Source organism: Furipterus horrens, unplaced genomic scaffold (genome assembly GCF_987537825.1).
Source record: "Furipterus horrens unplaced genomic scaffold, mFurHor1.1.pri manual_scaffold_4, whole genome shotgun sequence".
Taxonomy (NCBI): Eukaryota; Metazoa; Chordata; class Mammalia; order Chiroptera; family Furipteridae; genus Furipterus; species Furipterus horrens.
In genome coordinates this window covers 189,569,287-189,592,459 of record NW_028327174.1, presented here as the reverse complement: position 1 = coordinate 189,592,459, position 23,173 = coordinate 189,569,287, and the positions used below count along the sequence as shown (strand labels likewise).

General features: G+C 49.9%; 1 protein-coding gene across 1 annotated transcript in view; it reads right to left on the bottom strand.

Annotated features, from left to right (window-relative positions):
- Positions 1 to 23,173, bottom strand: part of PAPPA (pappalysin 1) — a 217,196-nt gene that overhangs the window by 38,577 nt on the left and 155,446 nt on the right. The window contains 5 exon segments of the mRNA XM_090274633.1: positions 5,191 to 5,362; positions 6,032 to 6,242; positions 11,916 to 12,099; positions 14,259 to 14,427; positions 22,077 to 22,290. Coding sequence (XP_090130759.1) covers positions 5,191 to 5,362; positions 6,032 to 6,242; positions 11,916 to 12,099; positions 14,259 to 14,427; positions 22,077 to 22,290 — 950 coding nt within the window.

Below are 23,173 nucleotides of genomic sequence, written 5' to 3'. Positions count from 1 at the left end.
TTTGACAAGAGGGCTGAGCATTTCTCAGCAAAGCATTTTGCCTCCCGTCTACAAAAAGAGCATGTGGTGCTCTCTTGAACTCTCTTTAGCTACACAGGCCTATAAAGAGCTGAAGGCTTATAATAACCACATAAGGAAATACCTATTATAGGCCAGGTGCTTTCCACACACTTAAAAATCCTTTTAACAATGTACTCGAGTAGAAATTATGCCCGTTTTAAAGATCTGGAAACTAAGGCCCAGTTAGAAAATGAAAAAGTAAGTTTTGAAAGGATGCTAGTGTAATGGCTCAGTGCATGGACTTAAGCCAAACTGCCTAGGGCCAAACCTCCTCTACAACATCCTCTCTGTGTCCCTTAACTTCTCTATGCCTCAGTTTCCCCAAATGTTCAGTGGGCATGGTGTCCACTACCTGAGAGTCACCGTGAGGATTGTGTGAGTTAACTTACGGGAAGCATCTAGAGCTTAACACACACACATCAGGCTTTCTAACAGTTAGTGAAGGCTCTTAGCCACTCTACAAGCTGTCTCTGAGGGTACTTCAGAATCAGCCCAACCACCACCCACATTTAGAAATGCCAGCAGCCAGAATGGGGAGGCCACGTGCCCAGTCCTGCAGATTGCCAATGCTGGGCCAGGTCTCTTGACTATAAACCTCTGTGGCTTTACTACCATGGGGGAGAGGATGGGGAGGGGTGATGGGGGGAGACAGACAATTAGACTTCTTCTACATAGTAGAAATAAAAATAAAATAATGGCAGAGAGAAGTGGGGACGGCCGTGTCAGAGCAAGGCAGAACCGGGAAGTGTGGTGCAGACTTTACACAGCTGAGTGCTGGGGGCAGCCTGACCCGATAACAGCAATCTCAGCTCTATCACACCTGAGTTGTATGACGTGGGGCAAACCTCTTGATCTCCCTCCACCACAGCTCCCTCATCTGTAAAATGGGATAGTAATGCCAGAGGCTGTGGGGCTTTAGTGGAGTCGTCTCTGTAAAGCACTCAGCTCAGCAACTGGCGTGGAGTCAATGGCCAATAAATCGCAGCTGCGGGTAATTATTTGCCTCTGTTCTCAGGCAAGGCCCTCACGTGCATACGCTTCCTCCAAGTGAGGCACAGAACAAGTAGAAAAATGTGGCTTGTGTGCTGACGTGGTGAAAAGACTCCACTGGTACCTTGCTGTGCCACTTGGGCTAAACCCCTTCCCCTCTCCAGGCTCCAGGGGTACCACTTATAAACCAAGTGCGTTGCAGTGGGGGACCTCTGAGATCCTGCCCACTGCAAACACCACATGGGTCTGTGATGTTTCTGACTTCCTCTAGGGAAGCCCTGGGTGCTTGGGCAAGCTCCTGCCAACCTTGAAACTGGACATGTCCCCTGCTTACGGAGGCATTGTCCGTGAGAGCTGGTGGCAGGAAGGCTTTTACAGCCACCCTCTGTGATCCATGCAATGAACTGAGTTCTTATTGATTCCGCTCCCACCCTCCCTCTCTTGCTCCCGTCGAGTGGCCGAAAACCACCATCAAGCAAGCGCCTGACTTTGTACCCAAAGCACTTTCAGCCTTTTCCTCTCCTGCTGCAGCCTCTGTGTGTGTATCTCACACGGGCCCTGTCCCCATCCCGAGATGGCCCACTCCCGTAACCCCCTACAAAGCCCCCACAGTACTTTGTATGAGAACTGAGCCTGAATTATCAGTTCGGACAGCTCAGGAGCGTCTGCGCTGGATTAATGCTGAGACAAGTAGCAGTCACCTGGGGATGAGCCCCTGCCTTTGCCACCAGCCTGCCCCGGAAATGCAGTGGGGAGCGCAGGGCTGGGCATCGGTCATCACCGCCTACTAACTCCCAACCATGGCAAGCACTTAGCCCAGTGACCCTCCCTTCCTCGTCTGTCAAATGGGCATATTGTTTCTTTTCTAAAGGTTTATGGTGAGTCAAAATAAGAGAAAGTCTGCAACCCTAGTTGGGCTTTCGGGAAACACTTAAAAATAAAAATAAAGCCTTTTTTTTTAATTAAGGTTCTTTGTTTTGGTTTACAAGGATCATACTGTAAATTCTAGAGCTGAACCGTCCAAGTGTGGCTGTTCACATTTAAATTTGAGTTCTTTAAAGCTGCATAAAATGTCCTATTTCGTTGCTCAGTCACTAGCCACATTTTAGGTGCTCCACAGCCCCCTGTGGCTAGTGGCCACCACACAGCAGAACAGAGATATGGAACATTTTATCATCCCACAGAGTTTTACCAAGCAGCGCTAGTCTAGAGAGTCTTATCTATTCTGCAGGTTTGTTTGAGCTAGAGGTCAGGTTTCCCTATGGTTCATACTGATCTTCCCAGCCCACATCCTGGCCTCATGTGTGACAGATGCCCCCTTCTCGGACTTTCTGGGGCTAACTTTCAAGCCACTGCCTTGGTGTTTTGGCTCTAGAGGAGCCCGCATGGAACGTCAGGGTGATCCCCACTAGAAGTGACCTTGAAGGCAGGCTCTTTCATTTGTGTCTGCCCCAGGGCTGCCGTGTATGGGGGTGCGGGCTGTGTGCTGCACAATCCCAGGGGGTCCTCGTAGGCATACACTGCCTTCATTCCCTCATTTAATTCTTCCAGACTATGAGGTAGATCGTATGATTAGCACCCCCTCCCCCGTTTTATATATGAGGAATCTGAAGCTTAGAGAGTTAAATCACTTGCCCAAGTTTTCCAGCTAGGCAGTGGTGGAGCCAGGATTCGAACTCAGACACCAGATCCAGCATCATCCCGGCTCCCAGGGAACCCATAAAGTGGAGGTTTTATTTGCTAATTTGCTTTTAGTGGCGGTGGGAGACAGCATGTGAGCCTCCCCTGCAACGGCCCCTGTCCTCTCTGCCAGGATCTGGAACTTGTTTGGAAGGCAAAGAATCCCCGCTCCCTACAAGCTATTTGACTCAAGATGCTCCGGGCTGTACGTTTCTGCGTGTTTACAGGCAGCGAGAGGGGATCTGAGGTGAATACGAGATTTGGCTCTCGGTCCCCTGGTCTGAGGGCAGAGGAAATTCATTTGCAGTACAAACTAGAAACATCAATTGTATCAGGAGCCCATCTGGCGCGCGCGCCCTGTTCTCTGAGTCGGCAAGCAACACCCCGCTCCGCAGCGTCTCGCCTCTCCACCCGTTGCCAAACAGAACTGCTTGAGTCGTCTGATAAATTTGCATTTTCCTCTCCTTTAAATACAAACTGGCCATGAAAGGCACTTGGCAAGGCCCAGGCAGGCTGGGTTTCAGTTTGATATCATGGCCACGGCCAGAATATTATTTGGCTCAGTAGCCGGGGTAACTGTTAGCAACAGTTTCATGGAAGGGAGTGCGAGGGAAGTTGATCGGCCTGCGTGAGGCCGTGGTAATCTCTGGCCTTAGCTTGTTCCAGCACTGGCTCCTGCTTCCCCGGCCGTCAAGGATGGGAATGACTTGGGGACACAGACATCCCTCCCTGAGTGAACACTACCAAGGATTTTTCAGGTGGTGCCTATTGGATTCAGTCTGTCCACAGCTGGAGGGACCTGGGTCCTGATTCTGATTCCACTGACCCCAGCTGTGTCACCTTGGGCGGTTGAGCTACTTCTCTGAGTCTTAGGTTTTTGAACTGAAAAACAAGGAGATGGGTCTGGATGTTGACTGCAGCTTGTTGTCCTGCCCTGTCATTTCCTGAGCCCCTACTAGGTACCTGGCACTGTCCCCAGTGCTGAAAACCCAGGGGCGATTAAAGATGTGGTCATGGATTTCCCAGCCTGGGGCAGGAGGAGAGGTTGGGGATGGGGGCAGGAGGCATAAAAGGAATTTCAGTGCACGGTGTCCAGTGCTTTGAAGGGGGGACCCTGAAGAAGGGCACTGAGCCCAACAGTGGAAGGGACCTCAGAAAAGGGTTCACGGAAGGAGGAATACAGCTGGAAAGGGTGAGCAATTGCAGAGGTGAAATCAATCTTCTGGTGATAAAGGAAAGGTCTTGAATGCCCCCCCGAGGAGCTGGGATTTTCTGCTAAGGGAAATGGAAGGTTCTGGCGCACCAGGGCTTTAAGCAGGGGAACAAACCGATGCTCTACACAAACCACTCTGGCTGAAATGTGGGCCTTACAGTGGCGAGAGGCGAGAGCATGGAAGCAGGGAGATGATCAGGGTGCTGCGTGGTGGCCTCAGTGAGGGTGGTGGCATTGGCAACAGAGGAGAACTTCAGATGCCTTCGAGGAGGAATGGGTAGGACCCAGTAATTGCTTGGAGGAGGTGAGGATGGTGGTTTGTCAGTGCCTGGTATTTGGTAGCTAATAATAAAGACTAATCAGGACTATCTGAGGGTAAGACATGCACGGGGGCCCAGCTGGCAGAACTTCGGCCTCACCTGGATGAAGATCCTCACACACCTGTGAGACATGGGGCTTGGGGTTCGACCCTCAAGGGTTGGGTCTGTCAAGGTAGAGTTCCTTTTGGACTTTGGTCTTCTTTGGAGCCAGCTTGGCCTTTCATTTCCCTTCCCATTCTTGATTCCCTACACGTCTTACTGGGTGGTGCAGGAGGGCAGTGGGGGGTGGGGAGGTATGTGTATGAATTAAGGAAAATTAAGTCACAGAACACCAGCAGAGGCAGGTACGGGTATCAGGCTTTCCCTCAGTTACATTTAGATTGAGAAAAAACTCAGTCTCTGCCATCTCCTCCTTTTCTCCCTTTTCCCATGGTTTTCTCAAAACGGCACCTCTAGTTTAAATACAGTTCCTTTCTCTTTGTGTTTGAGAAGCCAACTGATGTCTTAAGACAGTCTTAAGTCTTGTGACTTTTAAATACTTTAGGGATCAATATAATGGTGATGGTGGCAGAATGTTGGCCTCGGTCATGCCTATCACATAACTTAATTTCAACCACATTTATACACCAGGATTTCATATATGATGTCCTTCATAAGGGTTCCAACACTAAAATATTTTCCAAGCTAAGAATCTCTGAACAAATAAAATATGGCATTACAGGGCAAGAAAAGAAGGCCCAGAGAGGTTACTAAGAAAGATCATCAGAAACCAGTCTCTTAACTTCTGCATTGGTGATATTGCTATTATACAAATCTGGCATCTCTAATGAGTCTCCCAGAGGAAGCGGTTCTTAAAATATAGGCTGGCCTTTGGTAAGCGGACAGGAGACAGACCACAGTACTGATCACAAGCTCAAGGAATCTCACCTGGGCAGCATCGCTGTCTTCACACTTGATCCTACACTCGCTGTTGAACCGAAAGCCATCTGTGCACTGGTAGAGCCCATGGAATTTGGGTGCAGGTGTGTCACAAGTCACGGGAACACACGCTGCCTCCTGCCAACTCCCATCTTGGGTACACTGAGTCTTGAAGGCTCGTCTTCAAGGAAGAGAGAAGAAAAGAGACATCTCAAGGACCAAAGGGCTAGACTCGTGCTCTGCCAAGACACCCAAGTTTCTCTGAAGCCAGCAGGCCTCTCATTTCCTTTTCCCATTCTTGGTTCCCTACCTGTCCTGTTGGGTGGGGGCGGGGGGCGGCGGGAGGGTGCATGTGTAGGGATTAAGAAAAATTCATTCATGGAATTCCTTCAAAGGGGCAACAAGAGTCTCAGAGTTTGTTATGGTTACATGTAAACTGAAATAAAATCCAAGCTGGACAAGTCCTTGTCTCCTCCCTTCTTTCCAGAGTGCTTGATCAGTGCTGATACTGATGATATTAACACCCACCATTTACTGAACAACGACTAGGTACCAGGCACTTTGCAAGCACTTTACGTAACCATCCGAATTTATCCTTCACAATTATCCCATGTGGAACTCTTATTATCACCTTCCTCTTGTTGTTGAAAATAGAGACCCCGAGAAGTGAAGTCACCTGCATGAGGTAACACAGCCAGCAGGCAGTTAGTAACAACATCCTCCAAGATTCCCATAACACAGAATGGATTTTTGTCTCCAGCCAAGAAATGAGAACTTCTTTCTAATCAGAGCAAGACCCAGCTCTGCTGCACCCCAGAACCGGTGAATTTGAGTTTGCAGCCCCACTTACTTCTTTGACTTCCGAGAGGGGCTGGGCATATGGTATCCAGGTTTGCACTTGTACTTGCAGAAAGAGCCCACCTTGTGCTTGTTCTCTCGGCACCGGGCCGTCTGGAGGTCTGCATTGGGCACCGGGGGCGGAGCTAGGCACATGAGCTCGCACAGGGCCTCCGGGAAGGACCACAGCCCATCCTCCATACAGGTCAGGAGGCTGTTGTTGCCTGCAAACAACAGAGGGGCGGCCTTAGCAGATGGGGATCTCTGATAACCAAGAAAATTCATGGGCTGCTGGGACTTAAGCCAACTTGACAAACCAGAGGATCTTCAACGTGGAATTCCAGTCCCGTCCGTGTCTGACCCAGGAGCCTAGGGAGCTCAAGAGAGCTGCCACGAAGAAGAGGAGATCTGGCCTGGGGAGTGACTTATCCCATGTATACATTGAATTAAGATTCAAGGCTCCCTACCACTGCTCCCGAACCTCTTTACTGCATAGAAGAGAGGCCTTCACACTCCTCCTCACTTTGCCAGGTGGACAGCTTAGCCCAGGGATGCAAGCACTTAGCCTCTAATAACTGACAGAGAAGCTCCTATCTGAATCTACTGAGAGATCTGATGCCACCCCTCGCTGGGCCCTGGGCCCTCGTATTTACCCTAGCTCCCCCCGTGCCTGGAAGGGACAGCATCATGGTGTCTGAAGGTCTGACTTCCTTGGTCCCCAGTGTTCGTGAAGCTTTGCCAAAGCGGCCGAGAGAGCGGCACACGCCCTGTAGCCTGTGCCAACTCTGACAGCCGTGCTGATGGCCATCGGGCAGCTGGCCTGATGGGGAACGTTGCACATGAAAGAGAACCCCGCGGACTTAGGGTTTTCCCTGCCAGGCCGTAGATTACGCACACAGACTTCCCCAACCTCCCTAAGACTAAGAGAGACGGAGCTGCGACTTGGGTTTCTCAATCAAACTCTCCTCTTCCGGGTGATCGCTGAATGGTGTTGACAGCCAGGGCTGGAAGCATGAGGGAGGATCTGGGACTTGGAGACGGCAGGGTCTGGTCTGAAGGCTGGAGGGCGGAGTGAGGGGACGGGGCTGACAGGCTGCGTCCTGGGTGCTTTGATGTGTACTCTCGTGCATTCTCACAGCTGTGCTCATCCTGTGATGCTCCGTGTTTGGAAATAAAGACTCAGAGACAGAAGTGAACTGACTAAGGTCTCATAGTTAGGAAAAGGCAAAACCGAAGTTTAAAACCAGCTTTGTGTATCTATAAGACAGTTAGTATTTTCAATGGGAAGTTGGCTGTAGATGCTCAGCAGAGCCCTTATTATCTATTCTGAGAGGCAAATCCCAACATCCTACCTATAGAAAACAAAAACAAACAAACAAAAAACTGCCCCTGCTTTTCTTTTCTTTAAAAAAAGATTTTACTATTTTATTTTTAGAGAGAGGGGGAGGCAGGGAGAAGGGAGGGAGAGAAACATTAATGTGAGAGAGAAACATGGATGGGTTGCCTCTCGCACGCCCCCCCACCGGGACCAGGCCCACAGCCCAGGCATGTGCCTTAACCAGGAATCGAACTGGTGACCTTTCGTTTTGCCAGATGATACTCAGACAATGGAGCCATATCAGTCAGGGCACTCCTGCTTTTCTCGGTGATGAAAAGATACAGTGAAATGGCATTTATGAAAAGTGTCTAGAAAAGGGCTGCCAGTTCTTTAGTGGCTTCTTCCACTCCCTCCATGCCTGCCTGCCTGCCTGCCTGCCCTCCTCTCCTTCCTCCTAACCTTTTGCTTAACATTCGTAGACCTGGAAGGACCATGTGAGTGGCACCGAAGCCTTCATTTATTCCACAAGCATCTCTGTGGCAATTACTATATGCCAGCTACAATTTTATCTGTAGCAGACAAAATTCAAAGAAGGAAACCTCAAACCCAGTCCTCTTGAAGTTTATATTCTCATTGGATGGGGAGGAACACAACAAATTATACCAAGAAGTAGATTATTTAGTGTGCTAAAAGGTGGTAAGTACTATGGAGAGGAATAAAGCAGGAAAAGGGAGAGAGTACTATGCAATTTTATGTAGGCCCCCCTGCTTCTCCTACACCCATTCTGGTCAGTGCGATTCATCTGGTGAGCACAAGACAACTTAGTGTCTGTGAAGCCCCAGAGGATCCCACGTTGATAAACCGTAATCCTGCAAAAACAAACTACAGATATTTCTACAGCAAATCAAAGGAGCAAAGGGTGTAGAAGGATGATTCATTTGGCTTCTGCAGAAGCAAAGGCTTCCAGAACACTAGAGACTACACACTGCTTTCTGCATTGCCTTTGCGATTGGGGCAGTGGTGCGGGGTGCCCAGGCGTAGCAAAAGATTAGGGGGGAGAGGAGTTAAAAAGATCTGGGGAGAACACCCTCTCCAAATTTCCCAAGAAGGATAAAATAGCTGTGGAAAAAGTATACCATATCTGTTCTGTAAAGCCTTTAGTGAAAGTTGTGGTTCCTTTGTGGCAAGATAACATCAAAATTGCAAAATGTTTATCAAGAGAGGAAAAAAAAAAAAAAAGGCAAAGCAGAAATGTAAATCCTGGGGGAGGGTAAACAGGCACTGACCCTGTGCCACGGTCCAAAGAAGAACCACAGTAAAGCAGGGCCTGGCGATTCAGGACCATGGACCTGCCCCCACCCCACATCAAGCAAAACCAGGAGATGCAGACACGGAACTGCGCAGAATCAGCATTTCCATGCCCAGCTGCAGCCGCTACTGTGTCTGTGGCTTTGAAGAACGCAGGCTATGACACATGCTGTCCGTGCCCTGCCCCCGTCCCCTGGGCCCTGGCCTCTGTACTCTGAAGGATGTTTACAGCAGCTGGGACCCTATCCATCTACATGGGAGGCCCTCTGTCCTGGTCATGGATGCACGTTCTGCCCAGACACAGGACAAGGTCCCAGTCCTGCGGTGTCAATGACCCTGTAAGCAGCACTCAACCAGTGATGGAGTCAGTGGGTGCACGTGTCCGTGTTCAGAGCTGCAGTAACCGAGGAATGTTCTCCCCGAGTTCCTCAGAGCTCTGGTCGCCCACAGTGGTGACTGGCTGTAGAAGTGACCCTTGATGCTTCGGTCACTCCCGTGTCTCCCTTTCTCATGTCCCTACCTGCGTCTTCTAGGGGAACGCGACGCAGGTCACTGGGTGACAGCATTTCTGAGCTGAGAGTTCCTTGCGGAAGCGAAGAGCGCTGATGTCCATCTTTTAAAGTCAAGCAAGTAAAACTTGCTCAGCCTGTCTGCAGATGTGCTTAAGGGAATTTCAATCTCTGATAAGCATTAAAATAATTATAAATATACTGTTAAAAAAAGATGTGCCTATTTTTATTATTTTACTTATAAGATATACAGAAGACCAAATCTCCTTAGGATTGCCTTTAAGATTAAAATTAACCCGGAGCAAAATACAAGGCAGAAAGCACCAGGAGACTTCAGGTCAGGTTTTCTTTGTTCCCCATACATAGCGTTGGCATTTCCTGCATCCTAATGGCAGGGAATGCAATCTCTTCATTCTTCTACTTCTAGGATATAGCCTAGTGCCAAGCACACAGCAGGCCCTCAATATCTATTTGTTAAGTATATAAAGTATCATGACTATATCTGTGACCTTGAGTAGGTCAACTAACCTCTCTGGCCCTAAATCAGAGCTGTCTTTGAGTTCTTATCTAGCCCTAACCTTTTCGGATGTGAAAGGCTATATACTGGCCACTGTATTGTTTTGAGAAAACAAAATTGCAGCTAGCAAGGACAAATAAATACTCAGGAGGCTGCCGAAGGCTAGTGCTGATGGAATTGGGAAGAGATTGTTTTATTTTTCTTGGTAAGAAACAGAAGTCACAGTAGAAGAAGAGGAAGAAGGACAAAGAGCAGAGTAGTGGTTTGGACTCAAGACCTCCTAGACTCTGCTATCTCCCCAATACTAGGGTGATAAGATAAAACATTCTTTTAGAAGTTGTATGGAAATTCCTCTTAGAGGGTGGTCCTGTTCGTGGGAAGATGCCTGATGAGACCCATAGGATCAAGCTGAAGCCTCTAGGCCCCTGGCTATCTGCTTCTGAGAAAAACGGATAGGTCTTGGCCTGAGAGACAAGAGAGAATTTGAAATTCCTAAAGGGAGGAAGGCTGTGGCAGGATTCTGAAGGGAAAAGTTAAGGGGCAAATAAGAGAGCTGAGGGCAGGCCAGAGGGTTAATTGCGGGGCACTGTAGGATACGGCCATTCTCCCAGACCAACCAGCTCAGTCTCTGTCTTCAGAAGGTGTCCCATGGTGTTGAGTGCCTTATGGAAAGTAGTGAATAGACTGAGTTTTAAATCTGAAGTTAGAGAGGCAAAACGGAGATAGAAAAAGCAACAAGAGCCAGAACAGAGAGCGAGTCTTTTAAAAAGATCTTTGTAGCATGAGGGTTTGCATGCTTTAGACACCCCACACCAGAGTCAATTTCAAATGCACCCAACATGGCTGAGTGGAGGTGATGCAGTAGTGTTGCAGTGTTAGCCACTGCAGCAAACATTTATGATGTTGATGTTGTTGTTGTTTTTTTTAACTTAAGAGTATTTTTTCCCTTGTGCATTTTTGTAGGTTCTGTCCATGCTTATAATATTTATTTGATAAAGGCTTTGGTATAAGTGATTCTAAGGATGTAAATTCTCAGGATATTTTGCATACATCTTGAAGAAGGCTTGGAATTTAAGTGAAAGTCAGGAAACATTCACCTGGAATATAAGGGGCATGTGTGTTTGTGGTGCTACCTGTGTTATACCAGGTTCCCACGGTCAGTACTTGACTGTGTATCCTGGGTGGTGACTGCTCCTCTGGGGACACTGACCTCTGGGTTCTAGAAGGACAGCTCCCAGGCTCAGTCCTCCGTGGAACGAAGAGGTCAGGAGAGCAGCCCCCACACAGGGTTTCACAGGGGGGCCTCTCAGAGAAGATGCGTACTTACTAAGCACAGTTTCTCACTCTGTAACTTCACATACGCCATCTCTTTTAATCCTCAACCTGGCCCTTTAGTGGGCACTCCTAAGTCTATTTTACAAATGAGGGTACTGAGGTGCAGAGACACAACATTGCTCACTCGGTTGGAAGCCAAGAGCATTTATGCTGATAATACAGCTAACATTCCTTCCTTCTTCTCCCTGGGCCTCAGTTTCACCCTCTTTCCAATAATCAGTTATTCCTGATTAGCTGTAGGACCCCTTCGAATCCTGACATTGTAGGATACCCAGGCTTGCCTCTCACTCATTTCTAAAATGTGGCCTCTTCTTCAGTGTGTGAGATGATGTCTTACTCATGTTCTAATACTCCGACTGCCTAGCCCAGAAGATGCTAGTAGACACTTCCTACCCGAACCCGTTCCTTTCTTCCCAGCTAGCCTTTCTTAAAGAGTAGCAGCTGGCGCTGGGGAGAGAGAAGATCTGGGCTCCAATATGAATCCCACCACTAATAAGGTGGCATTGGACAATTCCCTCCTCTGTGACAATGGAAATAATAACAATAATACTTACCTCTTAGGCTTACTGGGCCCTAATTCTGTCCAGAGAACTAGTCACATCAGTCCAACTGTCACTCTCTTAATCTTCTTGTCCTCCTTTTCTCCCTCCTTACTTCCTTCCCTCCCTCTCTTCTTGCAAAATTTGCCAGATCTTGGAGGGGATTCCATTGCCATATGTATGCACTCTTTAAGTTTTCCTTAGCTGCCCAGCAGGGAAGTTTACAAAAGTACAATGGGTGGGAAGAAATCAGGAGTACAGGTAAAATCCATCTAGCCCTGAGCACCTGAGGCCCAGAAGGAGAACCTGGAGCCACCTCCGGGCTTCCCACACGGGACGCAGGGCAAGCCCAGCCAAAGAGCCCTCCGTACCTTTCAACTGCGCTGGGTGACGACACTGGAAGGAGCATTTGCTGCCAAAGGTGGTGCCGTCTGGGCAGGAGAAGGAGGCAGCATAGACATGATGTTGGTCCGGCATGCCACAGTCCACAGGCTCACATGTCACCTGCTTGTTCCACTTGCCCTCGGTGCAGGTCACTGTGATGCTGGATCCTGTCTGGAAGGCAGAGGCAGACTGCCATAAATATGGGGGAATGCCCTATTCCCCCAGGCTGCAGCTCAGAGTCTTGTCAAGGCACCAGGAGACCAATGCTTAGTGTTTAACTTTAGCTCACGTCAGCCCCAACAACTGTATGAATTGCACATTATCGGCTCCCATTTTACAGATGCAGAAACTGAGGCTCAGAGCCATTAAGTGAGTATCCCCAAGTTACACAGCTGGAAAGAGGATAAGTGGAAATTGACCATGCTCCTAACTGCTATCTAGTTCTCCAGGTCATTATGCCCATTGATTGACAGTAATCTCGAGACTCAAGACCTCTGGGGCATGATGACTGCTTTGACCGAATAGCCTCTGAAACACGGCACAAGTTAGGACCCTGTCTATTGACCTTTGTATCTTTCTCTGGCTCTGGAGGAGGTTACAGGGAGCCTGTTAGAGTAGCTGGCAGACAGATGTTTCCCTCTGGGCAAGTCCCTTTCCTTATTGCAGTTTTCTCATTGCCACTGAATCCAAAGATTGCTCTAGGAGCCCCTCCCTAATCTAAAATGTGATGGTTCACTGGCTGAGAGAGGTAGATGTGAAAAAGAGACAGGCTGGGAAAAGTCACAGGTGAAGAAGATGTGAACCAAACCAGAAGATGAGAGGGTGAGGCTGTGCTACAGAGACATGGGAGGGAGAGTCATCCCCAGCCCTGGGGCTTCCATTCAAGGAGAAAGCCTCCAAATCCCAGGGGATTAGGGATGCCAAATGTTGATCCAGGAATTTAAAAGCAAAGGACACTTTTCCCTCTTAAGCACACATCAAAGAGAGGAGGGGTCTTTTGCTGCCAAAACAGCCTAATTGTTTCCACAGGAGTTCAGATGGGCTGTGTCTGACACACGGAAGTAGGTGTCTAAGATAAGGAATCTAGAGCTCCCAGGTTTGTACAAACAGTTGTTCCCGGCAACAAGAAACATGCCCTGTGCGTTTATACATGAAGGTGAAGTCTGCCAGCAGGGCCCTGGAAGAGCTGCATCCAGTGTCAGAGCTCTGAATTGTCCAATGCCAGGCTTCCCTGCCACCATGCCCCACTCTCCCCGCCCACCTGAGACCCCTCAGCCACCTGTGGCTGAAGCAACCTTCCACCATATCTCAAATGCACTTACTGCCGCTCCCCTCCTGTAGGTCACGTCGCTCTTCCCTGACCCCTTCTGATGGCCTCCTGGGGGCTCTCCCTGCAGCCAGTCTTACTGCCAGACTCCAAGCCACACTCAAGTGGACAGTCAGAAGGACCTTCATCAACCATGATCAGACCACGGCACTTCCTTCAACAGCTCCCTCTTGCCCAAAAGATAAGCCCCCAACTTCCGGACCAAGTTAACAGGACCTTATACCAGCGGACCTTGCTTGCCCCTGCAGCCTCATTGCTTAGATGAGTTCAGAAAAAGAAAATTCTGTCTGTGGCATGCTCCTTCTCCCCAGTGGGCTTCCACATACCATCCCTGCCTGTGCCCAGAACCCATACTTCTTCCCTCTCCCCGACACACACCCCTCTGGCTGTCTACCCAACTGTCAGTGTTCCTGTCACTTCTTCCAGGTCGCTTTCCTTGAGCCCTCCTGTGTTTCCAACAACATTCCACCCTTCCCTTTGCTTATCACACTGCCTGGTCACAACCCATTGCACCTACTTGTCTGCTCCCAGTCCTGTCACTAAGCACCTGGAGAAAAGGAACTAGGTTTATCTTAGTGACGGTTATTCCCCCTCTAGCATCTAGTTCAGCCTCTGGTTCCCAATGAACAGATGTTTTGTGATGAATGAATGAATGAATGAACGCCTCATAGACAGAAGTCTCACCTCTTCCTAAAGCAGCCCATTCAATTATAGGGAGTTCTGATTGTAAAGGTTTCATTCAAAATGCTCAGCTCCTGACCTTCCAGATTTGCAACCTACGCAGAGACTGATACAGGTAGCATGGGATACTACTCTGGTAAGGAATGATTATTATACACATTCCCAATCGGTGACTGCCTCATGCAATCGCCGCATAGTTGTGGAGTATCTCCTATGTGGCAGCACTATTTTAAATGCTGGAGATCCAGCAGTGAGTGTGTTTAGCACCCAGTTAGACTTTCCGGGTTGAGGCAAGGGCTGTGAGCCCAGCACCTGCACACACCTGGCTCTTGATCAGCTCATCGTCCCGCCGGATCTGGAGCACATAGCCTGTCCGGCAGCTCACGGTACACTGGGCGCCGTGGTAGCGGTCACTGCTGGAGCAGTTGAGAGAAGCGTTCTTCACGGCCAGCTCCGGACAGTCAGTGGCCTCACATGCCAAGTGCACACAGCTGGAGAGGAAAGAGACAAGACGGTGAGAAGCTGTTTTCCTGCATGGCCTCTGCACTCCAGGGCCTCTGCCTCCGAATTTTCAGGAGGCTGAGACTGAGGAGGGAAAGAGGAGACTGAGGGAAGGCAGGGGAGCTAGCTTGGGTGAGGAAGACTCTGGAGGCAGTGATGCAAGTTTATCGTGAAGTGCACAAGATACAGAAACAGACAAACCAGGGTTTAAATCCTTGGGAGCTTTAGGAGTTATTATGCTTCAAACCTTGGAGAGCCTCAGTTTTTCCATCTGTGAAATGGGAACCATTGCGATTCTAGCAAGTGTTCACTGTGTTTCTTCTCTGCCACACACAGGGTTGAGTAAAAGCCTCTTTATGTTTAATAACAGTACTGACTTCTGAGGGTGGTGGTGAGAATTACATTGGAAGGTCCAAGAAAAGCACAGAGCAGAATTCCTGGCGCAGAGAAGCCCTCACAGAATGGTAACTAATGAGATAAATAAATCTGTGCTCTATTGCCTAGAAGCTGCGTAACTTTGAGTAAGGTACATCACCTCTGTGATCTTCAGTATATTCTCAAATTCGGCCAACCCACAGAGCCATGGGACTCAACTGAGGTGCTGAATGGAGGTGTCTTTTATAAACTATGGAGTAATTTATGAATTGTTAGGACAGCCGTACTGAGATCATGCCTTGCGTCTTGCTGCAGCTGCTGCTCCGATCTTTCTGCCAATTCAAATTCTACCCATTCTTCACGTCCCCAATACATGTCCATTTCTACAGGACACTTTCCCTGTGTCCCCAGGAGAGCTTCCTTAAAAGTCACTCTGCCTGGCTCTCTCGAACACTGTCGCGTCTTGCTTCACACACCAAAAGCACAGGTCCTGGAGGCCCAGCGGTGCCGGAGTGTGTGCTGAACCTTAGGACGCAAAGGGAAACAACACGGCATCCCTGGGCCTGGTGACCTGTCCCCTTACGTTATAGTTACACCGACATTCAGTAACATTAGTGACTATTTACTGATTGCTTATATACATGAGCTCACTCCACCCTCACAACAACCCTATGAGCTAAGTGTTACTCATTTTCCAGTTGGAAAAATCGGGGACCACTGAGATTCGGTTACTGAAGTTCCCACCCAAATGCGCGGCTCCCAAGTCCTTGCAGTGAACCTCTCCCCACACCTGGACTAGAACTTCCCTGAGGGCAGAGACAATGCCCGTTTCACCCTGGTACATTTCACAGTGGCACTAAAAATGCCCCGCATGGAGAAGACGTTTCCTGACTAGCGAGAGGCGGTGGAGGCGGTGTCTTGCAATCACTCCTAAGCATTTCATAGAGGTTGACATGATGGTTCCTAACACCAAAAGCTTCTCGGGAGCATTTTTCTCTCACTGTTACCTCTCTGACTCTGGCTACCCCAAGGACTGGCAAACAGAATGCACAGACAGCTAGATTTGTGCCCAGAGTCTCAAGGCTTTCAGTTTCCCGTTTTAGGAGACAGGGAGCACCTGGTGGTCAAACCAGCTCAAGGAGAAATCCCCCATGTTTTTCCTGTTTGCCGGTGTCGGGATACACTCCTGCAGGTTTTATAGGCTCATGGTTACTGGCCACCACACTCCATCTCTTGCCCAGAAGTGTGGTAAGAAATAAAGTGGGGTCAGGGAGGGGGAGAAGCTAAAATCTCCAAAACGTATCCCAAACAAATTCACCTCTGTGTTCAAATTCACTTTTTAAAATACCTGGGAAAGGGTAAGCGTTTGACTGAGGTCTCAGACCTCACGCTGACGTGGGCTTTGCACACTCCTCAGAAGCCCCTTCTGAAAGGCACAGCCAGCGGGACTCCCTGACACTCGCTGAGATACCCTGGTTCTCCGCCCGCCCTCCTGCTCCTGCCAGCCTCGGCGCGGCACTGCCTGGAGACCTCGAAGAGGCTGTCACTGTGGCTTTGACACCAAACAATGCATCTGTTCACGTTGTGTAAGTGCTGGGGGAAAGAGCCACATGGTTCCAATTTAAATAGCTTTACTCTATGAGCTACCAGCTCCCAAGCTGGTCTTCTGACCTGCGCCTTACAGACTGGCCGTGCTCTCTCTGCACTCCCAGGACATCCCTCGGCTCACACCTGACGAGGACCCAGCGGACTCTGGCAGCCCTGTTCGAAGACAAGGGATCTGGGCTTCTCTGGGCTGTGGGGCCATTAAAGAAAACGCAGTGCCCTCCCCAATTCTGTACACATTAATGTTCTTTGCAGGAAAAGAATAAACTCGGAAACGCTATTTTCTAGACTGGAAAGAGCACAGGGCTTAGCAATTGGGCAAATCCAGGCTCCAGCCCCAGTTCTGCCATTTATCAGTTGTTTGACCTTGGAAAGTTAGTTACATAACACCCTGAGTCTCAGTTGCCTCATCTCTCGAGTGGAGGTAAGAAAATGACTTATCTCTCAAAGATTGTCAGCAGGGTGACATCCATCTACTCAACAGACCTTGCCTGGGGGCCTTGCTGCATACCAGACCCTGTTCTAAACACTGGGGACACAGCAATAGAAGGGACAAGTCAGATTCCTGTCACCTGTGTATCTGAGGAAAAAGCATATGTGCCAAAGAAAAGTAATGCATTGGCCTGTTTTAGACAGTGATGCATGTAGTAAGGGACCTAAAATGAAGTAAAATTATATAGGGTGACTGTTGGGGGGGACAGGGCCGGACACTTTGTATCGGGGGGTCCAGGGAAGCCTCCGAGGAGAGAACATCTGAAGGAAGACCTGGACGAAATGAAGGGATCAGCCCCACAAAGGTCTGGGACATCGGGAATCCCAGGCAGAGGAAAGAGCATGCGCAAAGGTCCAGGACGGGATGGAGCTCAGTAGGTTTGCAGTCTAGAAAGACGAGTGCATGAAAAATGCTTTGGAAACTGAAGCTCCCTGAGAAAGTGGTCTCTCCCCTCTGGCTCTTTCTGCTATAGAAGGGAAAGATTCCCTGAGTTACCGAACCACAAAGCTTCCATGGTCAATTGAGTCAAGAGACAGGCCGGCTTTCTTTACTGCAGGACACCTCAGAACCTCGAGTGTTCTAAGGCATATTGTGGCTTTCCAGAAGCGGCTAAGGGGTGCATCATTTTCCAAACTCTGATCACCTTTTTTCATGGGACATATCTTAGGCCTAGGGTCTTCTAGAACACACTTTGGGGAGTGAGGCATCCCCGCTTTTCAGCATATCTGTCTGCACCTGGTTTGCAGGCAGGAAAACAGGAAGAGAAGGGCAAGAGAGGTGATAGGTGCTGGGCACTGGCCCCTGGGTTTGATCCACATCACCTTGTCTGCATTCTCAGAGTACCTCCCTCCTTGAGGTAGTGACAGGATTCCCACCTTCAAGAACAGGAGAGTGGAAATCACCAAGTTTAAATGGCTTATCCCAAGGTATTCTGTGTATATAGAATTTGTGCGTCTCTGTCTGTCTTTCCCCGAAGTCCTTGTTCCTTCCTCTGCCTTCCTGTTAGTTGGGGAAGGTCATGTGAACACATTGTCTAAAAATGATAAACATTACCCCAACCGCCCCTCCAAAATAACCCCCTGACACAGCCCTGTCATTTCTGAAACACAAACACAAAGATTAAAACAAGAAAAACAGAACAAAAGCATTTTAAAAAAATGGCTTCATAAAAAAAAACGGGGAAGAATTTAATACCAGTGATGGACAGTAAACACAAATAATTTTGAAAAGGAAAATAAAGGCACTTCTTAGAAGGAAGGAATGTGGTTGAGGAGAGGGTGGGGGAAGGGACACCGGTAATTTATTGATGAAATTCTCACATCTGGGCAAAGATAGAGAACTCCCTCCCCTCATCCCCCCCCCAGATGCAGAGATGATCAGATAGTAACAAATTCTCTTTTCTTATCTATATCGTAACTTACTGACTTATAGAATCAAGTTCCATAAAGAGGTAAAACCGTCCGTGATCTGACAGCCAAGCCCCCAACTACTATGCCCGCCACCACCGGCAACGGCCCCCCAGTCATGCCTAACTGAGGGTACAGCAAGGCAGAGAAGGCCAGGAGCTAAAGGGCGGGTGAGGGCTCCTCTCCTGGCTTGGTGCCCTTGACTCCTGGCTTAACTCCTGTGCCCTGCTCCTTAGCTGCAATTATGCCATGGGGAAGTGGAGATAATAACAGACACGTTGTTTATAAATCATTCTGGGTTGCTCAGAGCGGGACAGAGAAACAAAAACAAAAACAAGCAAAAAAAAAAAAAAAAAAAAAAAGCTAAACGCCAGCATGCTCAACCCTGGAAGGAGCGCAGGGGAAATGCTCTTGGCACCAGGGCGGGAGGATCACTTGGCACGTGAGACCCATAAGGAGTTACCATGACAGGGATCCTTTTTCTGCCCAGAAATGAGGCGACCCAGGGAAGTGATCCTAGAAGGCTCTTCTGCCCTGGCATCCTAGAAGCCAGGGATGTGTTGGGACAGAGGACAGATGCTGCAGACCATGTGAATCAGGGCAAGCCGAGCTGGGGGTGCCCAGTGGGCAGGCGCCTGCCCAGCCAGAGCGGCAGTTCACTCCAGTCCCAGGTTGCTGGTTGGGACTGAGGGTCTGTGACTGGCCTGTGGGGAAGAAGTGCCAAAACCTCTGATGAAGAGGAAAGAGCTCTGCACTAGAGGTCCGGAACACTGAACTCAAATGCCACCTCTGCCCCTCAGTGGCTGCGTGACTTCGGGGAACTCATTTCTCTTGCCTGGACCTTAGGTTTCCCGTCTTCAAATGAGATAGCAGAACCTGAGACCCTCTTAGAGTCCCCAAGCTTTCAGGGGTCCTGGTTTAAGAGGACAAAACAACCGCGGTCTATCGTTTCCGAGCGCTCTGGAATGGGGAAAACAGACTTGGTGATCCCAAGGACTCACAAGGGCACGGAAGAACAGGAAGGCTGATGGGGGCGTGAGCTGGGCGGGATTTCGGAGAAGAGTCAGGAATGATCCAGCCCAGCTAAAGATGCCCTTAGGCTGAGCACCGCGCTTCCATTTGCGGGTACCGTCCCCCAGACCAGTGACCCCAGCAGACGTTCTGAGGGGTGCTGGTCCTTTGGGAGGCTGGAGAGGCTGGGTGAGCATGTGGCCGGCAGTCTGAGGTCTGTGGTCTCTGGCCGTGAGCCGCTTCATTCTGGGCTCCCAGTCTTATAGACGAATGCTTACATATTCACCTGGGAGGCCATTCCACACACGGGCTCCTCTGAGGGCACCCACTCGAGGAACTGCTGGCTCCAGCCGGTGGGCACCCACCACCCCCCTCCAATGGCTGGGAGTAAAGTGGGGTGTCTCTACTACAAGCTGAAATCTATAAAAAGTGATGCTATTTACCTCAGTGGTTTGAGAAGGAAGGAAAACATCCCATGGCTTTTCACAGTTGTTGCTTATTTTTCTTTCCCTTTCCTCCGTTTGTTTGTTTTCATGCATTCGCACATTTGCGCAGTCCTGCCTATTTGGGTGAATGCCTCTTCAGCCCCAGGGGAGCAGATGCTGGCCTCACCCCTGCCCCCCACCCCTGCCCCGCCTCCACGCATTCGGTTGGGGGTGGGGGTGTCCTGTATCCCCACAGCCTCAGCCCTGGGGCCTCAGCCTGTCCCAGCTGGGTCCAAGCTAAGGGCCAAGCCAGCAGAGGCCCTGAGGTTTGCGTCCTCAGCACCTGACTGCTTTGCTGACTAAATGCTCACAGGTGTGCAGATGTGAAAAGTCCTTTTCCCTCCCAGGTAGACAGACGGTCTCAGCTCTGGGGTGTAGAGCGTGGGTTTTGGGGACCGACGAAACAGGGTTTTGCCTCTGACTGCCTACATGGCCTTGACTCAATCCTTCTGCCCATACCTTCCGGGACAGACGTGATAATGAAATACGATAATAAAATAATAAATGTCAGCCCCTTCCTCTTCCCTCTCGCCCCGCCTAGCTCTTGGGAATCACAGACTGGTAGAATTGGAAAGAACCACCGAAAACACCCAATCTAGTACCAGAGAGAAGGTTCTCAGTCATATAACCCATCAGAGAGACAGGACCACGCTTTGCTCCGGTTCAGTGTACTTCCACAAGTCAACTGATTGTGTGTCTGAAGTGGAACACTTCTTACAGTTCACTTGGGGCAAAGGAACTGTTAATTAGGAACACAAAGAAGTTGGTGCCGGCCTCAGTCGGCTTGTGGATGGTGCCGGTGTCTGGGTAAGCATGGAAAGCATTGTAGAAAAGGTCGATGGATCTGCATTTTCCGTCCACATTGTTTCTCTGAGTTCTGAGAATTAACTTACTTTTATAGTCTGCGGACCCAGGGATGAAAAAGCCCTCTTAGGGTGAAATATAATAATGAGTAATATTTAAGGATATTTGGCCTCCAAATGATTGCAACAGACTTTGCACAACACAGGCTAGAGACAGCGGGTGCAAAGCACTGTGGGTTTTGCAACTGCCTCTTGTGTGCTCTGTGGTAGCAGGGGCGTGGGAAAGGCTGGGGGCCCCCTCCCACCCCTCTTTCCTCTCCTTGCTCCCAGGTACAAAGGGCAGGGCCAAATGGCCTTTCATAGGGCCTCACTCTGGGGGTGCCCACTGAGACCCCAACTCTTCCTTTCTCCTTCTGGGTCTCATTAAACAAATTTGAGAGATGCTGTGTGACTCTGGACCAGTCCTCCCCCTTTGGGGGCCCTGAAAATCCGAGAGGGTACAGAAGGCTGGACACTTGCATGTACTAGATAATCTCGGAGGCTTCTTCCAGCTCCCACTTGGAGAGCTCCATGCAGAATTCTGTGCTGAAAATCACCGCCATCATATGGAGATAAAGGTCCTCTATTAATGCGCTATCTTCACATGGCGCCTAACAGTTTGCAAGAGTGCCTTCATCTGCAGTGCACCCCGCGGGGAGATACGGTCACCTGTTTATTCCACACAGAAAACCGTGACTTAGAGAAGTGAAGCGACGTATCCATGGACACACCGTCAGGAAAGTCAGGAAGGGACAGATTCAGATCCAGTAAGAAGATCGTCAAAGCTCCTGTTTTGACCCGGAAACACCTTCCTCTCTCAGCCCTAAGCTAGCCTTATTGACGGATGCCCAGTCAAGAGCACCAAGGAACCGAAGCCACGCAGCTGAAAGACAGGCTCCTGGACCGCTGCGGGGTCTCAGGAGCCGGGCTTGGAGGAGACATAGAGACTTGACCTGTCACTGAAACACGCAGTGAACTGGGATGAAACAAGCCACATTCCCCCTCCCTCCTCCCTAATTTCAGAGGGCGGTGCCTCCTGCCTGTGCCACTTAAGAAGCAGAATATTCTAGCACTTCAGAGCTGAAAGTGAGCTAATCCACCTATCATCTCTTAGTTCAAATGAGGATGCTGAGGCTCAGAGAGAGACAACGATGTCCCCAGGGTCACCCTGCAAGCCACTGTCAGCTCTGGGACTACAAGCCAAGTGAGGGAGGTTCTCTTTCCACCACCCACCCATCCCTGCTGCCCTTCCTCTCCCCTGGAATTGAGGCCCAAAGGCAGAGCTGACAGGAGCCCAGAGGGTGGAGAAGTGCGATGCACACAGATTTCTACAGCAACACACATGGCTACCCCATTCCAGAATCCCTCCATCTCCGCGTGGCTACAAAATGGCCCAGGGCGAGCAGACCCAGGGTGCCTTACCTCTGCTCCACCGAGCTGTAGGTCTCGCCTTTCTGGCAGCTGCTCAGGGTGACGAGGTCAAAGCTGTCGAAGGAGCGGAGGGCCACCCCCGAGATGGCGACCAGGGGTGAACTGAAGCTCACACGTACCGCCTGGCTGTGGTAGAAGGGCTGGCTGAGGTCATGGACCACAGGGATAATCAGGGGATTGTTCCTGCAGCTCAGGACATGGAGGCCTGTCAGGGGAGACAGAGGGCCAGGGGGCCAGGCTCATTACTCAAGGCCAGTCACGCCCTCCCCAAGGGGCCCTTCCCGAAGCCCCCAGACCCTTTCATGTCACTGCACAAAAGCACCATTGGGTGGCCAGTGGGGATTTTCAGTTTGATTGAAAGTTTCTTTGTCTGCCTTTTTCTCTTGGTTCCAAATCTTTCCAACCCCCTTGCTTCCCTGCCCCCTAAGCTTTCCCTTCACCTAGCGCCCAGGGCCCCTCTCCTCCCCCACAGGGCTACCCCTCAGCCAGGCCTCACTGGCCCTCTCCTCCCTCCCACGTTGCGTTACGGCTTGACCGTCTGAGTTGCCAGTTTTCAGGCTGCCTTCTCAGAAATAATTCACAATAACAGACCATTTGGGGAGGGGGGAGTGGGAGGGGGGGACTACTCCCATTTTAAATCTAGGAACTTGGGAGCAGCACATTGTTAGGTAAGGGCCTCAGGAAGCCATTCTGTAGACAGGAGACTGAGACTCCTGAGCAGCACATGGCTTTCCAGAAGGACACAGATCAGCCAAGTCCAAGTAGAATCCAAGCTCACCTTACTCAAATCCCTCGGTTCTTTCTAGAATAGGGAGCAGGTCCCTGGGCTTCAGGATGGAAGGGGGAGGGGCAGGGAGAAATGCTACATCCAGATGGAGAGGAAAGAGAGTAATGGGCAGGGATTGAATGGTTGAACCAAAGTCGGCTTTGGTGTTGGTGGAACGCAATTTAATTTTTGCTTTAGCTACTTCCTTCTTAGGTGACTCCAGTGAACCCTAACACTCAGTTTCGGTATCTACAAAATGGGATGATCCTAACGACGTCTGGGCAAGCCTGCTAGGTGGGAACGAACGGGAAGCTCCCAATCC